Genomic DNA, 21190 nt, shown 5'->3' with positions numbered 1-21190 from the left:
GAACCAATCTTCTGATCCCCCACACAATACCAACTTCAAAATTGCCTTTTTCGGTCTTTTGCTGCAACAAGCGTGAATACTCGGCACAGCGAGTCAGAAATGCTATCTAAAGAGAAACTTGTTCCCCCTGAACTTTGGCCAACAAGTTGTAATAAGCAAAATGCCTGTAGTGTACCAGATCTTGCCAGGTTATGACATCTCCATGTTCAGAACCCAAAGATGCAGTGAGAAACACTTCCCTCTCTTCGTAAGCGGAGGAGAATGGACCTTCACATTCACAGGAAAACGACACCACAAAAATATAATAGAAGTCAGAAAATGCAAGCGTAAGAGCATAAGAAAGAAGCTTTTCTGAAAAATGTAAAAGCATTACATTCTAAGTTGCTATAACTCTAGCTTTTCTATGTAAAACGTACTTCTGGAGGAGTTTTCTTCTTAGTGAACTAGTTCCATATTTCGACCCATTGACATCCAAAGAAGGTCACAGCCCTAGAGCAGCATGTAATCTCTATTTAGTTCACAAACTTTTTACTTAATAAATCAATATAGTATAACCCTCATGTAAACCCAGATATGTCATTTATTCCCACTAAATAACAAAGTTAATTATCCAGTTGAGCTCCAAAAAAATGTATACATGGCAGGTAAGACCAATAAGGAGCTTCTGTTTTACAACTGCAGTGTCCGGACCAGCAAGACTTCTGTTGACATGGCAAGTAAGACCAATGGTCAACCCATTTCATTACGCCACAACGAACTTGAGAGCACACACACAGATATTATAGTGAGATAAGCCTTAGAGGCTTCCATATAGCTAGACTGCTGCAGCGAGATATGCATTTGAATCAGGCTTCAAAGTTAACAAAACTCAGCATTGATCAACTATTTGTTAAATGAGAGCTCTAAGTATGTACCAGGTGAGCACAACATTAAAATGTCACTGCATGTTTTTAAAAAAATATGTGCAGTTCAATCACCTGTCATCTAGCTTGGCACCTTCGATCATAGAAATTCTGGAATTTAGATTCGTCCTTGAATGAATTAATCATATCTTCAGTTGAGCAAGAATTCCAATCCCTCAAGTCTAAAAAGCAATTCAAAAACCTTTTGAACAACTATGGCACTTGTGACCAAGTAATGGCAATTTCCAAAGAAAAGGATCCTTCAAGCTCACTTAGAGTGGCACTTCAGAAAAATGACGGCTCTTCCTTCAATTACCAAAAGTTACCACAAGAGCACACACCATTTCGGAAATGGTGAAATCTCTTGTTATCCCTGACAATAATCTCCCTGCCAGTGATTTGAGATGCACCGCACATAAATGAGTGGCAATCTTCACAGATTCTTAGATTTTTCATGATCCTAATGGTAGACCCAGCAGAATCAGTGATGAGCAGCCCATATGCCAAAGCCAGCTTCTCACTGTGTGTAAGAAGTACTCGTTTTTTATGTTCCTCACTCAGATCATAAGGCACAGAGCTTAAGTTTGGCTCGTAGCCGTGTGACTTAAGCCGACTAATAAGATCCTCTAGTGCTTCCTTAATCTCTTTCGAGTTTGGGTGGGTCATATCACCAGCATAGAACTCATGAATCAACCCCTCTTTGCCTTCAATCCAGCTGCGTGAAGGGTCCTTTCTCAGCAGTTTTTGTTTTATTAATTTCCTTACCCCTAAAACATCTTCCCACCTTCCCGCTGTAGCGTATGTATTGGCAAGCAAGACATAGTTTCCAATGCTATCAGGTTCAAGCTCAAATAAATGGCTAGCAGCAACTTCTGCGATTTCAGGATTACCATGAATCCGACAAGCTCCCAGCAAAGCTCCCCAGACACCACTATTAGCTTCCATTGGCATAGCTTTGATAAGCTCAAGAGCTTCTTCTAGTTGCCCAGCCCTGCCAAGGAGATCAATCATGCAAGCATAATGTTCTATTGATGGTTCAACACCATAATGTTTCTCCATTATATCAAACAGGTGTCGACCCCTTTCTACCAAACCTGCATGAGTACAAGCCATAAGAACACCAATGAATGTCACCTTATTAGGCTTTACCTCAGTTTTCACCATTTCTTCAAACAAATCTAATGCAGCATTCGCACATCCATGCATTGCAAACCCAACAATCATCGAACTATACGAGAACACATTCTTTTCCTTCATTTTCATAAAAACCTTATACGCTTCCTCCACATTCCCACACTTGGAGTACATATCGATAAATGCAGACCCCACCATAACGTGATTAGCAGGTCCAAAACCATATCCCTCAGCCAAATCACGAACCCAATTTGCATACTTAGCAGCTCCCAACTGTGCACAAGCTGAAATAACCGCAACCAATGTGAACTCATCAGTCTCCACACCTCCAGACTGCATCCTATAGAAGAACTCCAATGCTTCCCTTGGCTTAGCATTCTGTGCAAAACCCGACACCATAGCAGTCCACGCAACCAAATCCTTCACAGGCAATCTCTCAAACAGCTCAGCAGCTGCCTCCATATCTGCTCTCTTTGAATACGCAACAATTAACGAAGTCCACGAAATCACATCCCTCTCAGACATTTCATCGAACACCCTTCGACCACAATCCAACCAACCACATTTAACATACACATCAATCAAAATATTATGAACAAACATATCTTTACAAAACCCACCAATCTTTATTCCCTGACAATGAATCTGCCTACCTAAATTCAACTCAAACTCATCACAACAACCCTTGAGCAAAGCAGTCAAAGTAAAAGAAACAGGCGATATATTTTCCCTTCTCATAGCATTATACAAACGCACAGCCTCTTTCAATGGTCCTTGAATTGAATAACCACGAATTAAAGCTGTCCATAAAAAAGGGTTACGATATTCCACTTGATGAAATACAAGACAGGGATATGGTTCCATTGGGACATTGATTTTTGTGAGCATACGTAGTAGTTTTGCGAGAACATAGCAGCATTGGTCAAGACCTTTACGAATAACGTGAGCATGTACTTGTTTGATCTGAATTAGGCTGTTACAGTTGTCAAGAAGTGAAACTAGATGACATTCTAAGAGTTTTGTTTCTTGAAGACGGGAAAATGGGACAAAGGGCTGCAAAGCTTGTGGGTTTCTGGGTATTGGACTAGGGTTCCTGGATACTATCAGCTTACGAGCAAGTGAAACCATTACATGCAAAGCTAAGGTCTAGAGTTGAGACAATATGAAACCGGAAGTAGAAGGACAAGGGAGAGCTAACTATGATGGCAATTGACTGTAAATGACTTGCATATAATAGTTTAAAAAAAAAAAATTAAATCTAAATAGTTTAATGAATCTAAAATTTTTACAGTTGTGGAAGTTGGTGATTCATATAAGCTCGAACTCGATGGAAAAGATTACCTGTGTGAGCCCCAATGTTTTTGGACGGTACTATTTCAAGGGGTCTAGCTTTGTGATTGTGTGGTTAATTAATTGAATTGCATCAAATTGACGCAAACGTCATTACCAGAAGGGTAAACACTTTCTTGCACTCATTTACATGGAAATAAATAATTTAATTTTATTAGTTAAAAATTAAAGTGAAAATACATAGACAGTCATGATTAGGTGAAGGAGTTGAAAGTACAAGAATCCACATCTCTAAATAAAACTAAATTTAGATAGGAAATTGGGCATCAATTCATTAATCTGCCTGCAATGAAACTTTAGTTAACAAAATTGAGGGTCATTCATCATTTCTTTTTGTTTTCTCCTTTTCGCATGAACATTGTGGTTTTGTTGAGAACCATAAGCTCTTAGTAAATTCTTTTGATTAATACCCATCTCTTAGTAAATTCTTTTGATTACTAACCATAATCTCAGTTTGATGAGTTGAAACGCTGTCCGTTCTTATCATTCCGTAGTGTACAAACCGACATATATAATCGGTCTTTATTCAAACTCCTCTCGGCGAAGAGCGGTGATGGTTCATCTGTCAGCATTCTATTTTGGTATACTAAAGCCTTCACGTCATTTTTGCAACATTTTAACGTAGGTCACTCACGTCTCTGAGAAGTTATGATACGAGGGAACTCAAACATCACAATAAATCACTTAAGTAGGAGTGGAATTCCAAACTCAAAACCCATAAAATTCAAATCTTGCATCCGCCCCTCTGGATTAACAAGACTTGTTACCTAAGGAGTGTGTAATTGTGTATTTGTGTTAGTTGAGGAGGGAAGAGATAATTTTAGCTTTCTTGACCTAAAAAAGGAACCCCACTCTATTACAGGAAATACAGGTCCAGAACACAATGATGCAAAGGACATTACCCAAACGTCCATAAAATCATACTACATCCTCCCAGACTATGTACTAACCTGCCCACAAACCAAAAAGAAGTGCAAAATTATGGTGAATGATTAGGAGCACTAGTCCTTCGACACCACATTGACAACATCAAGGATGAAAATGTCTCTTTCTTTTTTACACTCAAAATATATAAGCAAGAGGACACTGAACTGTTTCCCTATGGTACTTCATTTCCTGTTGTTGACCACCTACTCACAGCTTATAAATTTCCACGTCACATCTACAAATGCAGCTCCAACTGAGAACAGAGATCATGCCCTTTGGTGTACCTTTGCTTTTTGCAACACGTCCTTTAGAACTGCTGCGATTCTTTCTTCCATGTGACGCTCAAGAAATCTCTCTTTTACCCTCTCATACCCTTTCTTACCCATTGTAAGCCTCCGCTCAACGTGGGTGGCTAATTTAACAATGTTTTTTGCAAGTGGCATTATCCCTTCTTTCCCCGCAGGATGTAGAAGACCAGTCGTACCATTTAATACAATTTCTTGGGTGCCACCAGCTGCAGTTCCCTGAAATGGAAAGGCAAATGGATGAGAGGGTAAGTTTTTCCAATCCAATGGAATATTTAAGATTATAAAATGGAACTGCTGCCTGTAAAAGAATAACAACAAGCCAAGATGGAGGAAGAAAAATGGCAATTACCAACACAGGCAGCTGAAACGCCATGGCCTCAATAGTAATTCGACCAAAGCATTCACCCCGTGCCTACATGGTTAAAATAGAAGGGAGGAAATATATGGAGTTAGCTATTACCGCATAAGTAAAATAATCATACTTAAGAGGGAAAAAGAGGAAGAAAAAGTGACCAAGCATTCACCCCATGCCTACAAACCTGAGAATTCTGAACAAGAACATCAACAGCAGCAAGATATGGAGCTACTGTCAATGTCTTATTGACAAAATGAACATAATTCTGGATCTTCTTTGATATAACGAAGTTCCTAAGCTCGGTCTCAAATTTGCTATGACTAGCCATGTCACTCCCTACAACAACAGCATGAATTGATGGCAACTGTAACTTCCTTTCTTGAATAAGCTGCAAGCTCTCATAGAACGACCTTAAAAATAAGTCTTGCCCCTTCCCACGAGTAACACCTGCAATATTGCAAGTCCAGGTCATAGTGTAGTTAGAAAAGGACCGTCAGCGAGAAATTCTACCCATATTTCAAATCCAAGTCGACAGTAGTTAAGGAAAAGTATGTACAGCATGATGATGAATACGAGTGAATCATAGTGATTGGATAAATTTAGAAAATTAATCAAGAGCAATCCACCTAAACATGTATTCAAGAAAGCAGCTTTTATCAGGAACAAAACATGATAGACTATAATGCATAATAGTATTACAGGAAAAGGCTTACTATTTATGAGGGCAAATAGTATATCTTCATTTCGAACTCCAAGAGATTCACGAACATGCTCCCGCAAAATCCTTTTTGCCGCACTATCTTCAGCAATTTCCATTAGCTCATTGCTGTTGCCAAGATGAACAACATGGGTTTTTGGCATTTTGATCCTACAGAATATCAATAACAGTTAAGAGAGGTTTTACAACGCCTACAAACGAGAACGAAAAATGAAGAATAGGCAACGTAATAGAAGGTAGATTTGGACATAACTAAGAAGTCATCCAGGAGCTATCTTTCTGGAGTTCGACCAAAGTTTGAGCATTCATACCCAAGTATTAGAAAGAACATTTCCAGTATATTACCTTAGCAATGGAGAAATAAATTCAGCGAAATTTTTTTATCAGGTAAAGTAAAATAAATTCAACTAAGTTGTACGCCTCAAAATAGATTGAGATACACTTCGAGTTTAAAATTACTTCACTTATATATAGGCATTCAGAATTTTCAAAGAAACATACCAAGCATCCACCACAATTAGGATCAGGGTACTTTCAGTATATGTCACACTACAATTACTGTTAGCATTTTCTACTAGCCGTGATAATACAAGTGAGTACTTGTCCATATAACACACGGCAAACCAGAATAGTTTTCCTGGAGTGGTGCTTTATCACTTCCTGAGTCCAACAGAATCTCATTAGGAAAGATCTGGATAAAGACATCAATGATAGATAAGAAACCCGACGATGAAAGGTTAACTAAAATGAGAAGCAATCTGATCTAAATTTCCATAGTAGAAAGTTTACTTTTATCAGTTGGATTTGTGTAAAGTACAACCTAACCTATCTCAGAGAGAGAGGGGTGAGAGAGGAAGTGGTAAAGAGAGAGCGAGAACAGTTACAGTCTGTTCATTTACCAATTTTTTATGTGCTAATAATACAATTCCATAACTAAAATGCCGCAGGTAACATGTTGGGTCGACACATGAAGGCTATTTTAATTTTCGTATATAACATAATTCAATGAGATTATTTGTCTCCTTGTTTCATAATACAGCTAGAAACTTTGAATAATTACAGCAGCTCCCAATAGGTAGCTAAATCTTGTAAACCCCATCTTGTCTCATTTTATGAGGGGAGGAGAAGTAGATCTATCTGCACGAATGTGCATAGACACTTAAACTTTTATTCTTCATAAGTCTTATGTTGTTCAATTATGTATTAACATTCCTTCTCCTCCCGAAGAAAGAAAGCTTCAAGTACCTGGGATCGATCATCCAAGGGAATGGCGAGATTGATGACGATGTCAGACATCGTATTGGAGCGGGATGGATGAAATGGAAGCTCGCATCGGGGGTGTTGTGCGATAAGAAGGTGCCGCCTATGCTTAAGGGAAAGTTCTACAAAGTGGTGGTTAGACCGACTATGTTGTACGGGACGGAATGCTGGCCAGTGAAGAAAGCCCATGTCCAGAAAATGAAGGTAGCAGAGATGCGGATGCTGAGATGGATGTGCGGTCATACCAGGAGAGATAGGATTCGGAATGAAGTGATTCAGGACAAGGTGGGTGTGACCCCAGTGGTGGATAAGATGCGGGAAGGGAGGTTGAGATGGTTCGGCCATGTGCAGCGGAGATGCGTTGATGCGCCAGTGAGAAGGTGTGAGAGGTGGCCGGTGGTGGGCCGAAGAGAGAGGGAGGGGTAGGCAAAGAGGCACGGGGAGAGGTGATTCGGCAAGATATGACGCTACTTCAGCTTACCGAGGACATGACCGGTGATAGGAGGGTGTGGAGGTCGAGTATCAGGGTAGAGGGCTAGTAGGGGGCCGCGAGGATTTCTTTTCCGCATTAGGAGTTTTATTATCTTTGTTTACTCGCTTATTTTTTATATCTCTCATATAGCTTGCTTGTTTCTCTCTTTCTTTCTTTAACGTCATTTATCTTATTATATGTTGTTGTTACTGCTTATTATTATTGTTGTCTTGGCACCTTTTCTTGAGCTGGGGGTTTATCGGAAACAGCCTTCCTACCTCCCAAGGTAGGGGTAAGGTCTGCATACACGCTACCCTCCCCAGACCCCACCATGTGGGAATACATTGGATATGTTGTTGTTGTTGTTGTATTCCTTCTCCTCCCTCTACCATTTCTTATGGTGACTGTACAAATCGACAGACACTGGGAAATGATGGCATCTTGAGAGAGTAAAGTGCCATTTTAAGACTAAAAGATTTCATTTACTCAACTTAAAACAATCAAACAAAAAAATAGATTTCACCTACTCTATTTATCATGTAAATTCACATTAGTGTGTAAACAGAACATTCTGGCCTCAGAACCAAATGATGCTCAAGATGTAATTTGAATCTAAAGATGCATGACCTCAAAAGGCCACTGGAAGTAGATCCATCACCAACTTAATATTAAAATTACAGAACTTATAAATGTACCTTAGCCGCTCCTGTGTCCTATTCTTCCAGTATTCAGCTGTTACATGCGAATCAATCATTGCACCAGCAACATATGGAAGGTGCTTCACATAATCTAGACTGAAGTAATGACCTCGCATTTCATGGATCCACCACAAAACTTTGGGAAGGACACGAGGAACATGTTCCTTAAGAACAGCATCCAACCATTTCCCAGCAACGGCAGTGTTTAAAACAACCAAGTCAGCTTTTAAAGCAGTATCTATTGCCTCCTGACCCTTAGCAGAGACAACCTGAAAGCAGACATGCACCCATAAGCACAACCATTTAAATCTTTACTAGAGGAATAAATTTCTAGATCTCAGTGACTAGACATGCAAACCACTGCAAATATGCCAGCTATTAATTGCCTAAGGCTGCTGGAACAGAATAAATGAATTGCAGACAACCCCGCGGAGAATTACCTCTATTATTTATAAGGAGTAATATCACTTATCAAAATATAGTGAGTGACTCTCTCTCTCTCTCTCTCTGTGTATAAAACAAATAAGGAATAAAATATAGAAAAGAAATTGAATCTCAAAGAGGACCTCTATCATTATCATCTTTCAGTTTTCATGAATCGTAAGATGTTAAAAGAGCTAAAAGCCAAGAGAAATTACAGGAAAACAGGGAATATCACCTCAAATGGATAAGGGGCAGAATACATAGGGTATAATCTCCACTAATAGTATTGACAATCGTCTACCGATATTACTATTATACACTTGTTGGATGCCGTTAAACAAAAAAGTCAAAAGTTTTAATACACTCTAATTTTTATCTACCTTGATGAGCATGTCCCTCCATCCCAAATTGATTTTCCCTTTTTTCTATATAAAAGCTCAAACAAGAAAAGGATAGGTTTACTGGGAAGTAGCAGGTACCTGGTGGAACAGTTGTAAGGCTCATAAGCTGGCCCATACACCACCATTATAAAATATATATATAAAACAATGGTTTTGTTACATACAATGTAACTCATGCAAGAGGCTCGTCTTTACAGTTTAAAGTTTTTCACACACTTTTATCTCTAGTCTAACCCATAACTTTCAATTCTCTTCTTAAAATCCATGAAAAGTTAAATATGGATGTTAATTTAGGACTAAGTATTGGAAAAACAGAATATCTAACAGGAAAATAGAAGAAAAAGAAAAAAGACCAATTGTGGAGATACATTTAGTCCTCTCCAAAAGAATGGTGAATGAACACCAATACAATACCAAATGACAAACAAACACTAGAACTGGAACTGAAACTTAAAATAAGAAAACATGAGATCATGCAAATAATGGAAAGGTATAAAATCTCGAGCTGGAAGAAATACTGCCAAGTACAACCTGAACTCCTCGGTGTAACATTTTGTGTTCCAAACTGTATACGACGTTATTTGTTTCAGATGGTCTTTGATTTGTGATCCAACAGACTTCAGCACCAACACCTCTTAGCAAAAATGCCAGCTCCATCAGCAACAGGGGTCCACCTATATGAAAAGAAAAAACAGTCATAATGATTAAAAGAGATGGTCCTTTCTTTTCTTCCTTCTATTTTCATAAACCAAAGTATTCATTGATACTCAACCAAGATGGTGTTACAATTACAAAAGAGATAGTAAACAGGTAAAGCCCGAAGGCTGTTCCTGTCCCGTCAGGGAAGATGCCAACCATCTTTCCTTTCTACGACCACAATTACAAAGGAGGTATGATACAAGTATTTTTTAAGCATCCAAAAGTCCAAGTTCCTAACCAACTTGCATGTTGGTGTTCCTCCCTTACCCCATCAATACAAACTACAAAATAGACACAAATGAACTCCTAATAAATATATTTTCAGCCTCTTCGAAAGTTCTTTTCTTTCTTTTCTCTCTTAATTATCCAAAATGTCCAAAAGCGCCCCATTAACCACACCCTCTTTCTCCCAGCTCCCAGCCCATTTATTTGCCAACACTGAACTCAGTTTTCAAGTGCAAGGAGAACCAGACTAGTAGGGTTTTTTTTCTGATAAGAAGAAAGTCAAACTAACAGAATTCTAGAATATGTGGAACAAAATGAAATGATGCATCATACCATACCAAACCAAAGGCAAACTTTCACCTGCAACATGCTTAGTTTGTTGGGTCTCATTTCCATTATCAAGAAGAAGCATATTAATTTACTGAAATAATAAAGTTGTAATATAAGTGGTTCATTGTTTGGCGGAAATGTGAGATCAAGTTATACAGGATTAAATTAATAATTATTAAAACACAGAATAACTAGGAAGCAGAAAATGTAAGTCGACATACTGTTGCTAGCACCAAGAAAGCGCATTATCAACAGGGCATGAAAGAGCACATTTTGCAACATGAGTTAAATGTTCATCAGTCAGAAAAGATTACACCCATTTTTAACATTTTAGCAATCAGGACAAGGAGCAGCTGAAGAGGTTCTAGCCGAAGCTCAATGTACCAGTTGAAAACTCTTGGTTATTTTACTCGCCAAATAATGAAATATTGCCAGTGCTAGAAGAGTGGGAAACCGGCTAACTTAAGAATCCAAAGTTACAGATCAACTCTGTTAGTTACTCAAAATATAATTACAAGATAACTCCAATGTTCCCGCTATAGAACAAATTTCTTTTTTCAAACTTCTATGAATTTTATATCGCCTTCAATAAATCAGTCACAACTATCTTGTGCTATAAAGATACATGATAGCAACAAAAGGGTGTAGATCAACAGAATGAAAAGCGACAAGATAGGAGGATCCAGTGATTTCTCAATCTATTCTTATGCAACACTTGTTTTTCAGTTGATTTTGTTCCATATACATCTCAGCTAATGCACTGCTCCATAACATTTCAGTTAATTTAAACTTCTAGTGAAGTGGTACGGGAAGATGATACATAAACGGCAGCATTAATTAGGGACCGCACAAACATCCACTCCATTTTAATGTTCTCTATTTAACTCCATCCCCGCTTATCTGACAAGTTACACCTCTTATTTGGGCCCGTTTGGCCATCAAAAAAAATTCACTTTTTCCCGGAAACATTTTTGCTTTTTTTGGAAATCAACGTTTGGCCATGGAAGTTCCAAATACAACTTCAATTTGAAAAACACCAAAAAACTTGTTTTCACTTTTTTCACTTTCAATACATTCAAACAACTAACTATTCTTTGCAAAAGCTATAACCAAACACAACTCCATCTTCAACTCCAACTCCAAAATACCAAATAAAGTGAAAAATATTTGGTATTCATGGCCAAACGCCTACTTAGTCTTCTGATTTCGCGACTACTTTCTTTCGCACCTCAAACAGCACCAATCTGAATGAATGAATTGGCTAATAAAATGGAAGATCCAACCTTTGATACACATAAAAAAAAAAAAAAGTGGTTGTCACATCTTCCTATACAAAAAAGGGGGTGCAACCACAACAACAGGATCAGCAGCAACACAAGTAATTCACTAATACAGCTAAATAACACTCTTCACCCCAGCTAGACAGCGACATCTCACTCTAGAATGCTCCATAAGCAACATTGAAGAACCAAACAAAACATACTAAACCATATATATATAATTAAAAGCGAAATTTAGACAAAGCAAAAATTAATAAAAGGGTACCAGAAAGGGAAAGCTCATGAGAGACAAGAAGCACAAGCTTAGACTTCATAAAACTAAGTGGGCTCTGAGTAACAGCAACCCCAATCGGTTTAGCTGATTCGCTATATCGCTTCACATCTATGCGGCAATCACAAGAGGATTCAAGGCTAGCTCTAACGATAAAAGCAATGGCAGTGGTAACTGAAAGCATCACAAGGAGCGCTACTACAGTCAACCATCGTTTTCGAAACAAAGCTATAGCTACGGAAGAATGCTTCGCCATGTCTAAACCTAGGGTTTGTGAAGGTATTACTGAGATGGATCTGTGTCACCTTTCTCTGCATTTTAGGGTTGGGGTTTTTGATCTGGACTGGTAATTGGCGTACATTTGGCTTTTATAATTGACACTTGGAAATAAGGACTTTGTTTTAAAGAATGGAAGATCTACATTAATGAGGAAATTGTGTGTTGTTAATGGTAAATAGGCAATGGCGATGCTGTCAGTTTTTACCCTCTCGAGAAAATTTGTCAATACTCTAGTACAAAATTTGTCAATACTCTAGTACTCCTTTATTGCAGTGCACAGTGATAAGATACAATTTGCTGCTGTTTTTCAAGCCAGTCTTGGAAATATGGTTACGTGGGTCTAGAAATATTGGCCATGATAGAAAATTATAGCTTCAGCCCTCTAAATTAAGGACCCGTTTGCCCATGAAATTTTTCACTTTTTTTCGAAAAAAAATTTCCACTTTTTTTTAAAAAAAATCGGTGTTTGGCTATAAAAATTTCAAATATAACTTAAAATTATATTTGGAGTTTGGAAAATACCGAAAATCTTTTTTTCACTTTTTTCACTTTCAATACATTTAAACAATCAAATATTCTTTGTAAAAACTATAACCAAACACAACTTCATCTTCAACTTAAACTCCAAAATTTCAAATAAAGTGAAAAATATTGTTTTTCATGGCCAAACGCCTACTTATTTTTTCTTCTCCATCTGTATGCATGTCACTTTTTTTTCATTTGAGGAAGAAAGTTAATATAACCCTTCTTAATTTGAATTAAATTTTATTTATTATTTTGAATGTTTTATGTATAATAGTAATAAAAATCTTTTATAAAAAGATAAAAGATTTAGAAATGGATTTATAAATGACTATAAAATCAATTGACCATTTTTATGTGAAAATTGGAATGCAAACATCCTCAACAAAATCTATAAATTTATATATCTATATATTTATATAAAGCCGGGACATAGGTCTGGTGTGGCGCTCTCTAAGGCTTGGAAAGATATTTATCTTTTTCTCTATTTTTTTGCCTTTTTCCTCTTATTTTCCAATTAACTATCCATTTTACCCTATAAACTCAAAAAAAAAAAAGACTAACCAGTTGCATCTCTTCAGCAACTTATACGAATGGTTGCAAATAGTAAAAGGTTGTGTTTAAAATCTGTTTACATTAAACATTTCAGTTGCTGTACCACATTAAATCTTCCTCTTTTGCTCCTCTTCTCCACTCAAATTCTGCCAACCAAATCTTTCTTGCAAAATTTCGCAGCAGCAATGGCAACGTGAATTCTGGGGAAAAAAAAAAAAAAAAACCTTTCTTCTAAATCAGTGCACGTTCTTACATGTATATGTAAAAGGTTGATGTGCATTGTATAGCTATGTAAGTAGTGGAAGAAGCCACAGATATTGTAGCTATGGCGGGAAGGCGAAGATTGGTACGATTAAGATGACAAAGCAGAGAGAAAAAGAAACTTTAAAGAGTTAGTTACAATATTACATAGAAGTTGCAAAATTGGGCATCCTTAGAATATCAAATTATCACTTGCATCACACTTTTTTTTATTGGGGGTCAGACATCTCGATCCTTCTTATGATCTCAGTCCATAATCTCATTTTCTTATGCCAAACTAGTGTGAATAATTATCCAGATTATAAAAGGGGAAAGCATTAGGAAGTTTGAAGTTTAAAAAAAAATTCTGCTATAGATTAATAATTTTTTCTATGTAATTAAAATATTTATTATCTTTTTGTTTATGTTAGTTAATTCACTAAATTTGAAGGGTATGTTGATTGAATTAGTTTAGGAATATGAAACATTGTTATGAAGAAATAATTGATTTTTTTATTGGGGGTCAGACATCTCACTCTTTCTTATGATCTCAGTCCATAATCCCATTTTCTTATGCCAAATTGTGTCCATAATCCCATTTTCTTATGCCAAATTAGTGTGAATAATTATCCAGATTATAAAAGGGGGAATCATTAGGAAGTAAGTTTAAAAAAAAATTCTGATATAGATTAATAATTTTTCTATGTAATTAAAATATTTATTATCGTTTTGTTTATGTTAGTTAATTCACTAAATTTGAAGGGTATGTTGATTGAATTAGTTTAGGAATATGAAACATTGCTATGAAGAAATAATTGATGAAATTTGAAGTATTTGTTAGTAATTAATATATTAAAGTTTACTTTGACGTCCTTTGGAGAAAGATGTTTTATGATGTTGTACTTTATTCAGGACGATTTTGCTTGTCATTATCGAGTTTATTTATATTCATTCATCCATCATTTACCAAAATACTAAACTGCTTTTTAAAAACCCTTCACGGATTTAGGTACTAAGATTTGAGCATTTTTGTTGATTTGTTATCTTTTGGATGTTTAGAAATCTTAACAAACGTTTGTTAAAATTTTGGTTGTAATTTGATTATTGTGAGAAAAATACTTCAAATGCTTTTGACAGTTTTGCTCTAGATTTTCTATTGTGTCATTGTTGTTGTTGTTATTATTATTATTATTATTTCAGTTAAAGTTATGGTTTGGTTTGCCTTTCTTTTAGTTATTGAAAATTTAAGTCTTGGAAAGTACATTTATGGTAATGTTATGAACTTGTATGCTTCCATTATTTTCTAGGAAAAAATTGAAAGATATTCTAATTTTTACTTAACCTGTTGTTTGGTTATTTTAAGATTGGAGTATTAGAAAAATATAATTTCATAAATCAAATTTTCGAAATTCTTAAATTGGTGTCAGTATGTTCTAATTTCATGCTTCTTCTTTTTTAAAAAAATAAAATAAAAATATCACTATGTTGTTAAGGAAATGTTGTGATGGCTTTTTTGTGATATTGTTCCCTTCAAATTTTATCAACTGGATATGCAATCCATTATAAGATATCTAATTTTGTTGTTGCTTACTAAACAATTTTATTTTTTCAGTTACTTGAGGGAAATGCTAACTATTTTGTGATATTTTATATTTATTAATCATGAATAAATAAATATTCTTACAACTAATTAAAGACACGTCAAGAAGACTAAAATTACATAATTTTTCTCTCTATTTCCTTCCCAATAGGAAATTTTAATTATTTGAATTTTTTATTTTATTTTTGCATATGTATTTTTTCCTTATACATTTGATTTTTTTATATATGTTTGTCTAAGATTAAACACTTTTATATTTTGTATCAATTTTTTTTTTAATCTCTTTTACATCAATTAAATTTTCAAAACGCAATGTCTAACCGCCCAAAGCGCGGGTCAATTAACTAGCTGAATATAATTTAAAGTCTCAAAATATCTTGCTAATTTCTACTTACTGATTTACCAATTTCTTTTCTTTTAAGTTCTATAGTTTTTTCCTAAATCATATGCTACAAGTTTATGAACTTTTTTTTTTTTTCTTTAAATCATATACTAGCAAGTTTCTGAACTCTCTTGCTAACTTGTCTGAAGAACATAAGCAAGATTGATGAGTTTGAATGAGGTGGATAAAGAGAACAACATATACATTCCTTTTCTTTTCTCGGGATAATAATTAAGAGAATAAAGTTAAGATTGATAAAAGGTAAAAAATAAAAAAATAAAAATTGTTCTACTAATTTCTTTTATAATTGAACTGATTTTTTTATTTTTTTTTACATTATAGGTTACACGAGATGTCATATTTGATGTTCATGATTGATGGAGGAGTGTCAATGGAACAATCCATTTAAGATTTTTACTTGGTTTAGTCTAAACCCGTCAATAGGCGGTCCGTTTTAACTGTTGAACCGTTAAACCGGACGAGGTAAAACGGTTCCGTTAACATTTATTACATACCGGTCCGGTTTCGATTTTTAAAAATGTTAAACAAACGTAAAATCGGGCCTAAGCAGTTAAAAGCGGTAAAATCGGAAGCAAGTTAAATTGGAATTAAAAAAAAAAATTAAATATACCCGTTGGTAGTCGGACCATTGGGCAACGTCCATTGCAAAAATGGCCGTTGCCAAACGGTCCCAAACCCAATCCCCCCCCCCGCCCCCAAACTTTTAAACTTTTTTAAACACTTTAATCCATCCCCCACCCCTATATAAACCCCTCTCCATTTCTATTTTAATCCACACCAATTCACTCTTCTCTTTCTCTCAAATCTCAATCTCTCAATTATAGTTACTTTGCAACAATTAGCCACTTTAAATTTCTCTCAAATAAATATTATAAAGTCTTATTATAGTTTTAATTATTAATTTTACAATTATAATATTGTTGGTGGAGTTAGTGATTTTGCAACAATCCGAAGTAGATTTGGTGATTTGCAACAAGCAAACTTCACTTTGTTGGAAATTTGTCCTACTTTTTGGTACCTTCGTTCCAACTCTATCTTTATTTTTTTTAATTTAATTTGTTGCAATTTATTTTCTTGTGATTTATTTGAGTGTGATTTAAATTAATTCTATTTAATAATGGCGAAGAGATTTAGACACGTGTCGTAGTTAGTGGTATTGTTAGGGGGGGCTTAATGAGGAAACATTTGTGGAAGAAACACCTAATTTAGGTATTGATGTTGGTTGAAATAATCCACTTTTAGATCATGAGGCAATGCAACAACATTATACCGACACTTTTAATGAAATTGATGATGAAACACAAGCCCCCAAAAATCCCATATAGATACATATACTGCACACACATACACAAGACAAACCGCCTAGAACTCGTAAAATAAAAATTTGAAAATTTATGACTAAGGATAGGAAAGCCAAACAGTTAAATGTACCATGTGGACAAGTATTTGCTTTTAGGCAAGGAACTAGTAAGGATGGTGGAACGGGTACACTAAATGTTTATGGAAAGAAATATATGGATGTTTGGGAGAGCAAACGGGTTCAAATATGGGGTATTCAAATGACGATAGACCCACGAACTTCCGTAAAATTTTTAAGTATGACAAGAAAAGAGCGTGTAGAAATAGCTAAAATGGTAGCTTATGATTGTTTACCATTTTCCTTTCCTTTGGGGTTTGTTCTTACATTCAACGTTGTTATAATCCGTTATTTGAGGGTATTCTAGAAGTACTTGTAAAGCGGATGTTATAGATTTGTATAAAAAATATAGATTTTATTTGCGCCATGTATTTAATTCTTTAAATTGTAATATTTCTCTTACCGCTGATTTGGATCTTAGTCTTAACAAGTTAGATTTTTTTGCTATTACATGTCATTGGGTTGATGACAATTGGGTTATGCAAAAAAGAGTTATAGCTTTTTTATATGATGAAGGAAAAGGCCGTCACGATGAAAATTTTTTAGTGGATTCAATGTCTACTATTATGAGATTTTTTAACATTTATAGAAAAACACTTTGTATTGCTTTAGATAATGCTTCTAATAATACAAAGGCGATTGGTCTTTTAAAAAGAAATTAAACCCTCCGCTAAAAAATATTTTTCATGTGAGATGTAGTTGTCACATTTTAAACTTAATTGTAAAAATGGTCTTGTGTGTTTTGACGATTCTATTCAAAAAAAGTTAGATATGCGGTTACGTTTTCACTTTTTTAATTTGAATGCTAATAGGGGAAGGCTTAGAGATTTTAAGAATGCTTGTGTGGAAAATAACCTTAAACCTAGGAAAATTCAAGTAGAAATTGAGACTAGGTGGAACTACACTTACATTATGCTACAACAAGCATATGAGTATAGGATTCCCATATAACAAGTTTACAACAAATATAATATTAATAGTGATGATTGGTTAAATTTTACGCATTGGGAAGATGTCAAGGAATGTGTTGAACTCTTAGAAATTTTTTATAATGCAACTCTTGCTTTTTCTAAATAATTCTATCCCACGGTAACCGAAATTTTAGCTTACTTAGCGGAAATAGCTAGAGTTTTACAAGAGTATAAATATAAACCCGGTTATCAAGCGACTATTTTTGATATGATAATCAAATTTAAGAAGTATTTTTTTCCCATCCCAACTTTATTTATATTGGGTTCTCTTTTAAATCCTTGTTCAAAAGTGTCTTATACTAAAGCATTGGTTGGTCAAATTTATACATTTTTAGAAATTGAAGAGGAGTTCAACCATCTTTAGGACCAAACTCGCTATTGATGACGAGTTTAGAAAAGTTTTTACTTATTATTCTAATTTGGAAGAACGTGCTACACCCGTTGCTCCACGCCCTACTACTTCTCAAAGTAGCAAAAAGGTCGGGTTTGTCGCATTTAAAAGTTTTACATTCAACCAACTCCTTCTTGTAGTGCAAACTTTGATGAATATAACTTTTATTTGATGCAGCCAAATGTGGATATCAAGGAACTAGATGAGTTGGACGTCTTAGCATGGTGGAAGAAATACAAGGCAAGTCATCCGATACTCTAAAAAATGGCTCGAGATATTCTTACGGTTCAAGTATCAACCGTGGCTTCGGAGAGTGCATTTAGCCAAGGAAGACAACAAATTGGAGACCATAGACACTCATTATCCGGCTTTAGCTTGCAAGTAGTAGTGTGCATTCGCGATTGGATTAGATTAGAGCGACGCAATCAAAACTTAGAAGCGGAGGAAGGCGAAGAGGAAGAGATTGAAGATTTGATAGCAAGCGGACCGGACCAAATGGAAGACTTTGAAGATATCTCCATGGACGAATATGATATGGGGGAAATTAACCAAATGATTGAGAATTGGTGATTTTATTATTCTACTATTTCTTTGCAACTCATGTATTATTTGCAAGTTAAAAAAAACTACAACTTGCAAATAAATGTTATCCAAGAATGAATAAAATATATGGCTCATTGAGCTTTCTTCTATTTACTTGTGTTCATATTTTTACTTATATTAAGTTAGAAATATACCTAAAATATACTAAGAATATACTTATAATATACATCTACTTAAATTAAAAACTAGAAAGTTATATACTTGAAAAATAACTAAAATATACTAAGAATATACTTATAATATATAAGTTATACATATATATATATATATATATATATATATATATGTTTAAGTTATATATGACTTATATATATATGGCTATATCTTTCTTCTATTTACTTGTGTTCATATTTTTACTTATATTAAGTTAAAAATATATCTAAAATATACTAAGAATATACTTATAATATATAAGTTATACATATATATATATATATATGTATGTATATATGTGTGTGTGTGTGTGTGTGTAAGTTATATAACCTAAGTATATTGATATATATAAGTATATTCTTACTATATTTTAGGTATATATGTATATAACTTAAGCATATAACTTAATATATATATATATATATATATATATATATATATATATATATATATATACGTATATATACGAATTTATAAACTTAGAAAAAAATTAAGCTATAAATAACTTAAGTTATAAGTATATATAGTATACTTAAACATATATATATATATAAGTTATATAACCTAAGTATATTGATATATATATAAGTATATTCTTACTATATTTTAGGTATATGTAGTATAACTTAAGCATATAACTTAATATATCTATATATATATATATATATATACACACACACACACGTATATGCTTGTATTGCGATCTTGCTTATTGCCCGTTAGTCGGAATATATAAACGTTACTTATAAACTTATATAACATATGTAAATATACCTACAATATACTAATAAATACTATAATATATATATACTATACAAAAAAAAAAAAAAGAAAAAAAAAAGGGTTTTGGACGTGTTTGAACCGATGGTTCGGTTTTGGATTTTTAACCGTGCAACCGAACTTGATTCCGTAACCTTTTTCCGGTCCGCTTCAAACCGGTTGACGGGTTTAGTTTGCTCTAGTGATAGAGTTGTTCAATGACATGGTACATACTTGAACTCGATTCTAAGTTGCTACATTTCATTATTTTATTTTATTTTTAAAAATGACGGAGTCCGTCATTTTTTTAAAATTTTTATACTGACTTTTTCAATAAATTCCGACATTCTTTTATTTTAAATAACCGATGGAGTCCGTGAGTCTTAACCGACTCTGTCCATCGGTTTTCAAAAAGCAACGCACCTTAAACCGACACGCCCTTTTGGGTCGGTTTTCATTCAAAACCCGACCTTGGCCCTCAGTTTTTGACCTGTTTTTACTAGTGAAAGCAATTGATTTTTTCAGCAATATACTATTGGATGAGGCAAATAATGTCTACTTTAAAAGTATATTGAAACACGATGAAAAGTTATTAACATTCACGGTAATATTTTATAGCTATTTTTTCATGACTAGCCATCGAAAATGTAATAATTATTTTTCTCATTTTCAACAACAAACTGTCATAAACATGTAACTTTTTTTAATGATTTCTAAATATCTAATTTTATTTTAAAAAAACCGAGGAATTAATAATCGAAAAAATAAGTAGTCCGACTTTCCTGAACTTGTTATTACAATAACGGATAGGGCTCCTCTCCCTTTCTCTTCTCTCCATTTTTCAAAGTTCTTACTTGGATAGGTGACACATGGCATAAGTTAAAATTAAAGATTTAACTGACTAAAGCAAGACACAAACTGTGATTTAGATAATTAATATTCAATATATTTACTTCCTTATCAGTTTCAAGAACTCCCAAATATATATATATATATATATATATATATATATATATATATATATATATATATATATATATATATATATATATACATATACAGTTATACACACACACACTAGAGAACATGTCCGCGCTTTGCGCAGTTATGAAAATAAAAATAAATTTACTTGATTTTACAGAGTTGTTTATTAAAATTTTATACGGACAAAATTTAATTTTATGAATTAATTAAATAAAAGAAATCAATACTTCAAGTTTATGGACATGATCAATTCGCCGGAGGTTATGTTTGTTAAAGTGGAAAAGTTAAGCACTAAAGATCTTTAGGGTAAATGTATGTCCTTCTTTCTTCCTTTCCTGCTAAAAATAAAAAGTACAGATAAATTGACTTTTATAATTTAGAAAATAGTATCAACGATCTTATATCCTAATAAATATAATTATAACCTGAAAGTTGAGCTTGACAAAAACAATTTGTGAAACATCAAATACGTAGTGACCTCTTGACCATATTAATATTAATATTAATATTATAATCCATCTATTATAACTTATCTATGAACCAAATAGCCCCATAAGTAC

General features: G+C 34.2%; 2 protein-coding genes and 1 pseudogene across 2 annotated transcripts; all 3 read right to left on the bottom strand.

The window, feature by feature from the left end:
- Positions 1 to 154: 154 nt before the first annotated feature.
- Positions 155 to 3369, bottom strand: LOC132046514 (pentatricopeptide repeat-containing protein At5g44230). Its single transcript, XM_059437160.1, has 2 exons — positions 978 to 3369; positions 155 to 267 (listed from the first exon to the last, which is right to left on the bottom strand). Exon 1 carries the CDS (start codon positions 3162 to 3164, stop codon positions 1215 to 1217), a length of 1950 nt encoding a protein of 649 aa, XP_059293143.1. The 5' UTR covers positions 3165 to 3369; the 3' UTR covers positions 155 to 267; positions 978 to 1214.
- An 831-nt stretch (positions 3370 to 4200) lies between these two features.
- Positions 4201 to 12264, bottom strand: LOC132046515 (uncharacterized). The gene is made up of 7 exons (XM_059437162.1): positions 11748 to 12264; positions 9480 to 9622; positions 8122 to 8393; positions 5690 to 5844; positions 5161 to 5423; positions 4971 to 5033; positions 4201 to 4837 (listed from the first exon to the last, which is right to left on the bottom strand). The coding sequence occupies exons 1-7, from the start codon at positions 12007 to 12009 to the stop codon at positions 4580 to 4582; spliced, it is 1416 nt and encodes a 471-aa protein (XP_059293145.1). The 5' UTR covers positions 12010 to 12264; the 3' UTR covers positions 4201 to 4579.
- On the bottom strand, positions 9739 to 9825 carry LOC132048490 (U6atac minor spliceosomal RNA; annotated as a pseudogene).
- Positions 12265 to 21190: the final 8926 nt, after the last annotated feature.

This window comes from Lycium ferocissimum, chromosome 2 (genome assembly GCF_029784015.1).
Source record: "Lycium ferocissimum isolate CSIRO_LF1 chromosome 2, AGI_CSIRO_Lferr_CH_V1, whole genome shotgun sequence".
In the NCBI taxonomy this organism is placed as follows: domain Eukaryota; kingdom Viridiplantae; phylum Streptophyta; class Magnoliopsida; order Solanales; family Solanaceae; genus Lycium; species Lycium ferocissimum.
This window is presented reverse-complemented; position numbering and strand designations above follow the sequence as displayed.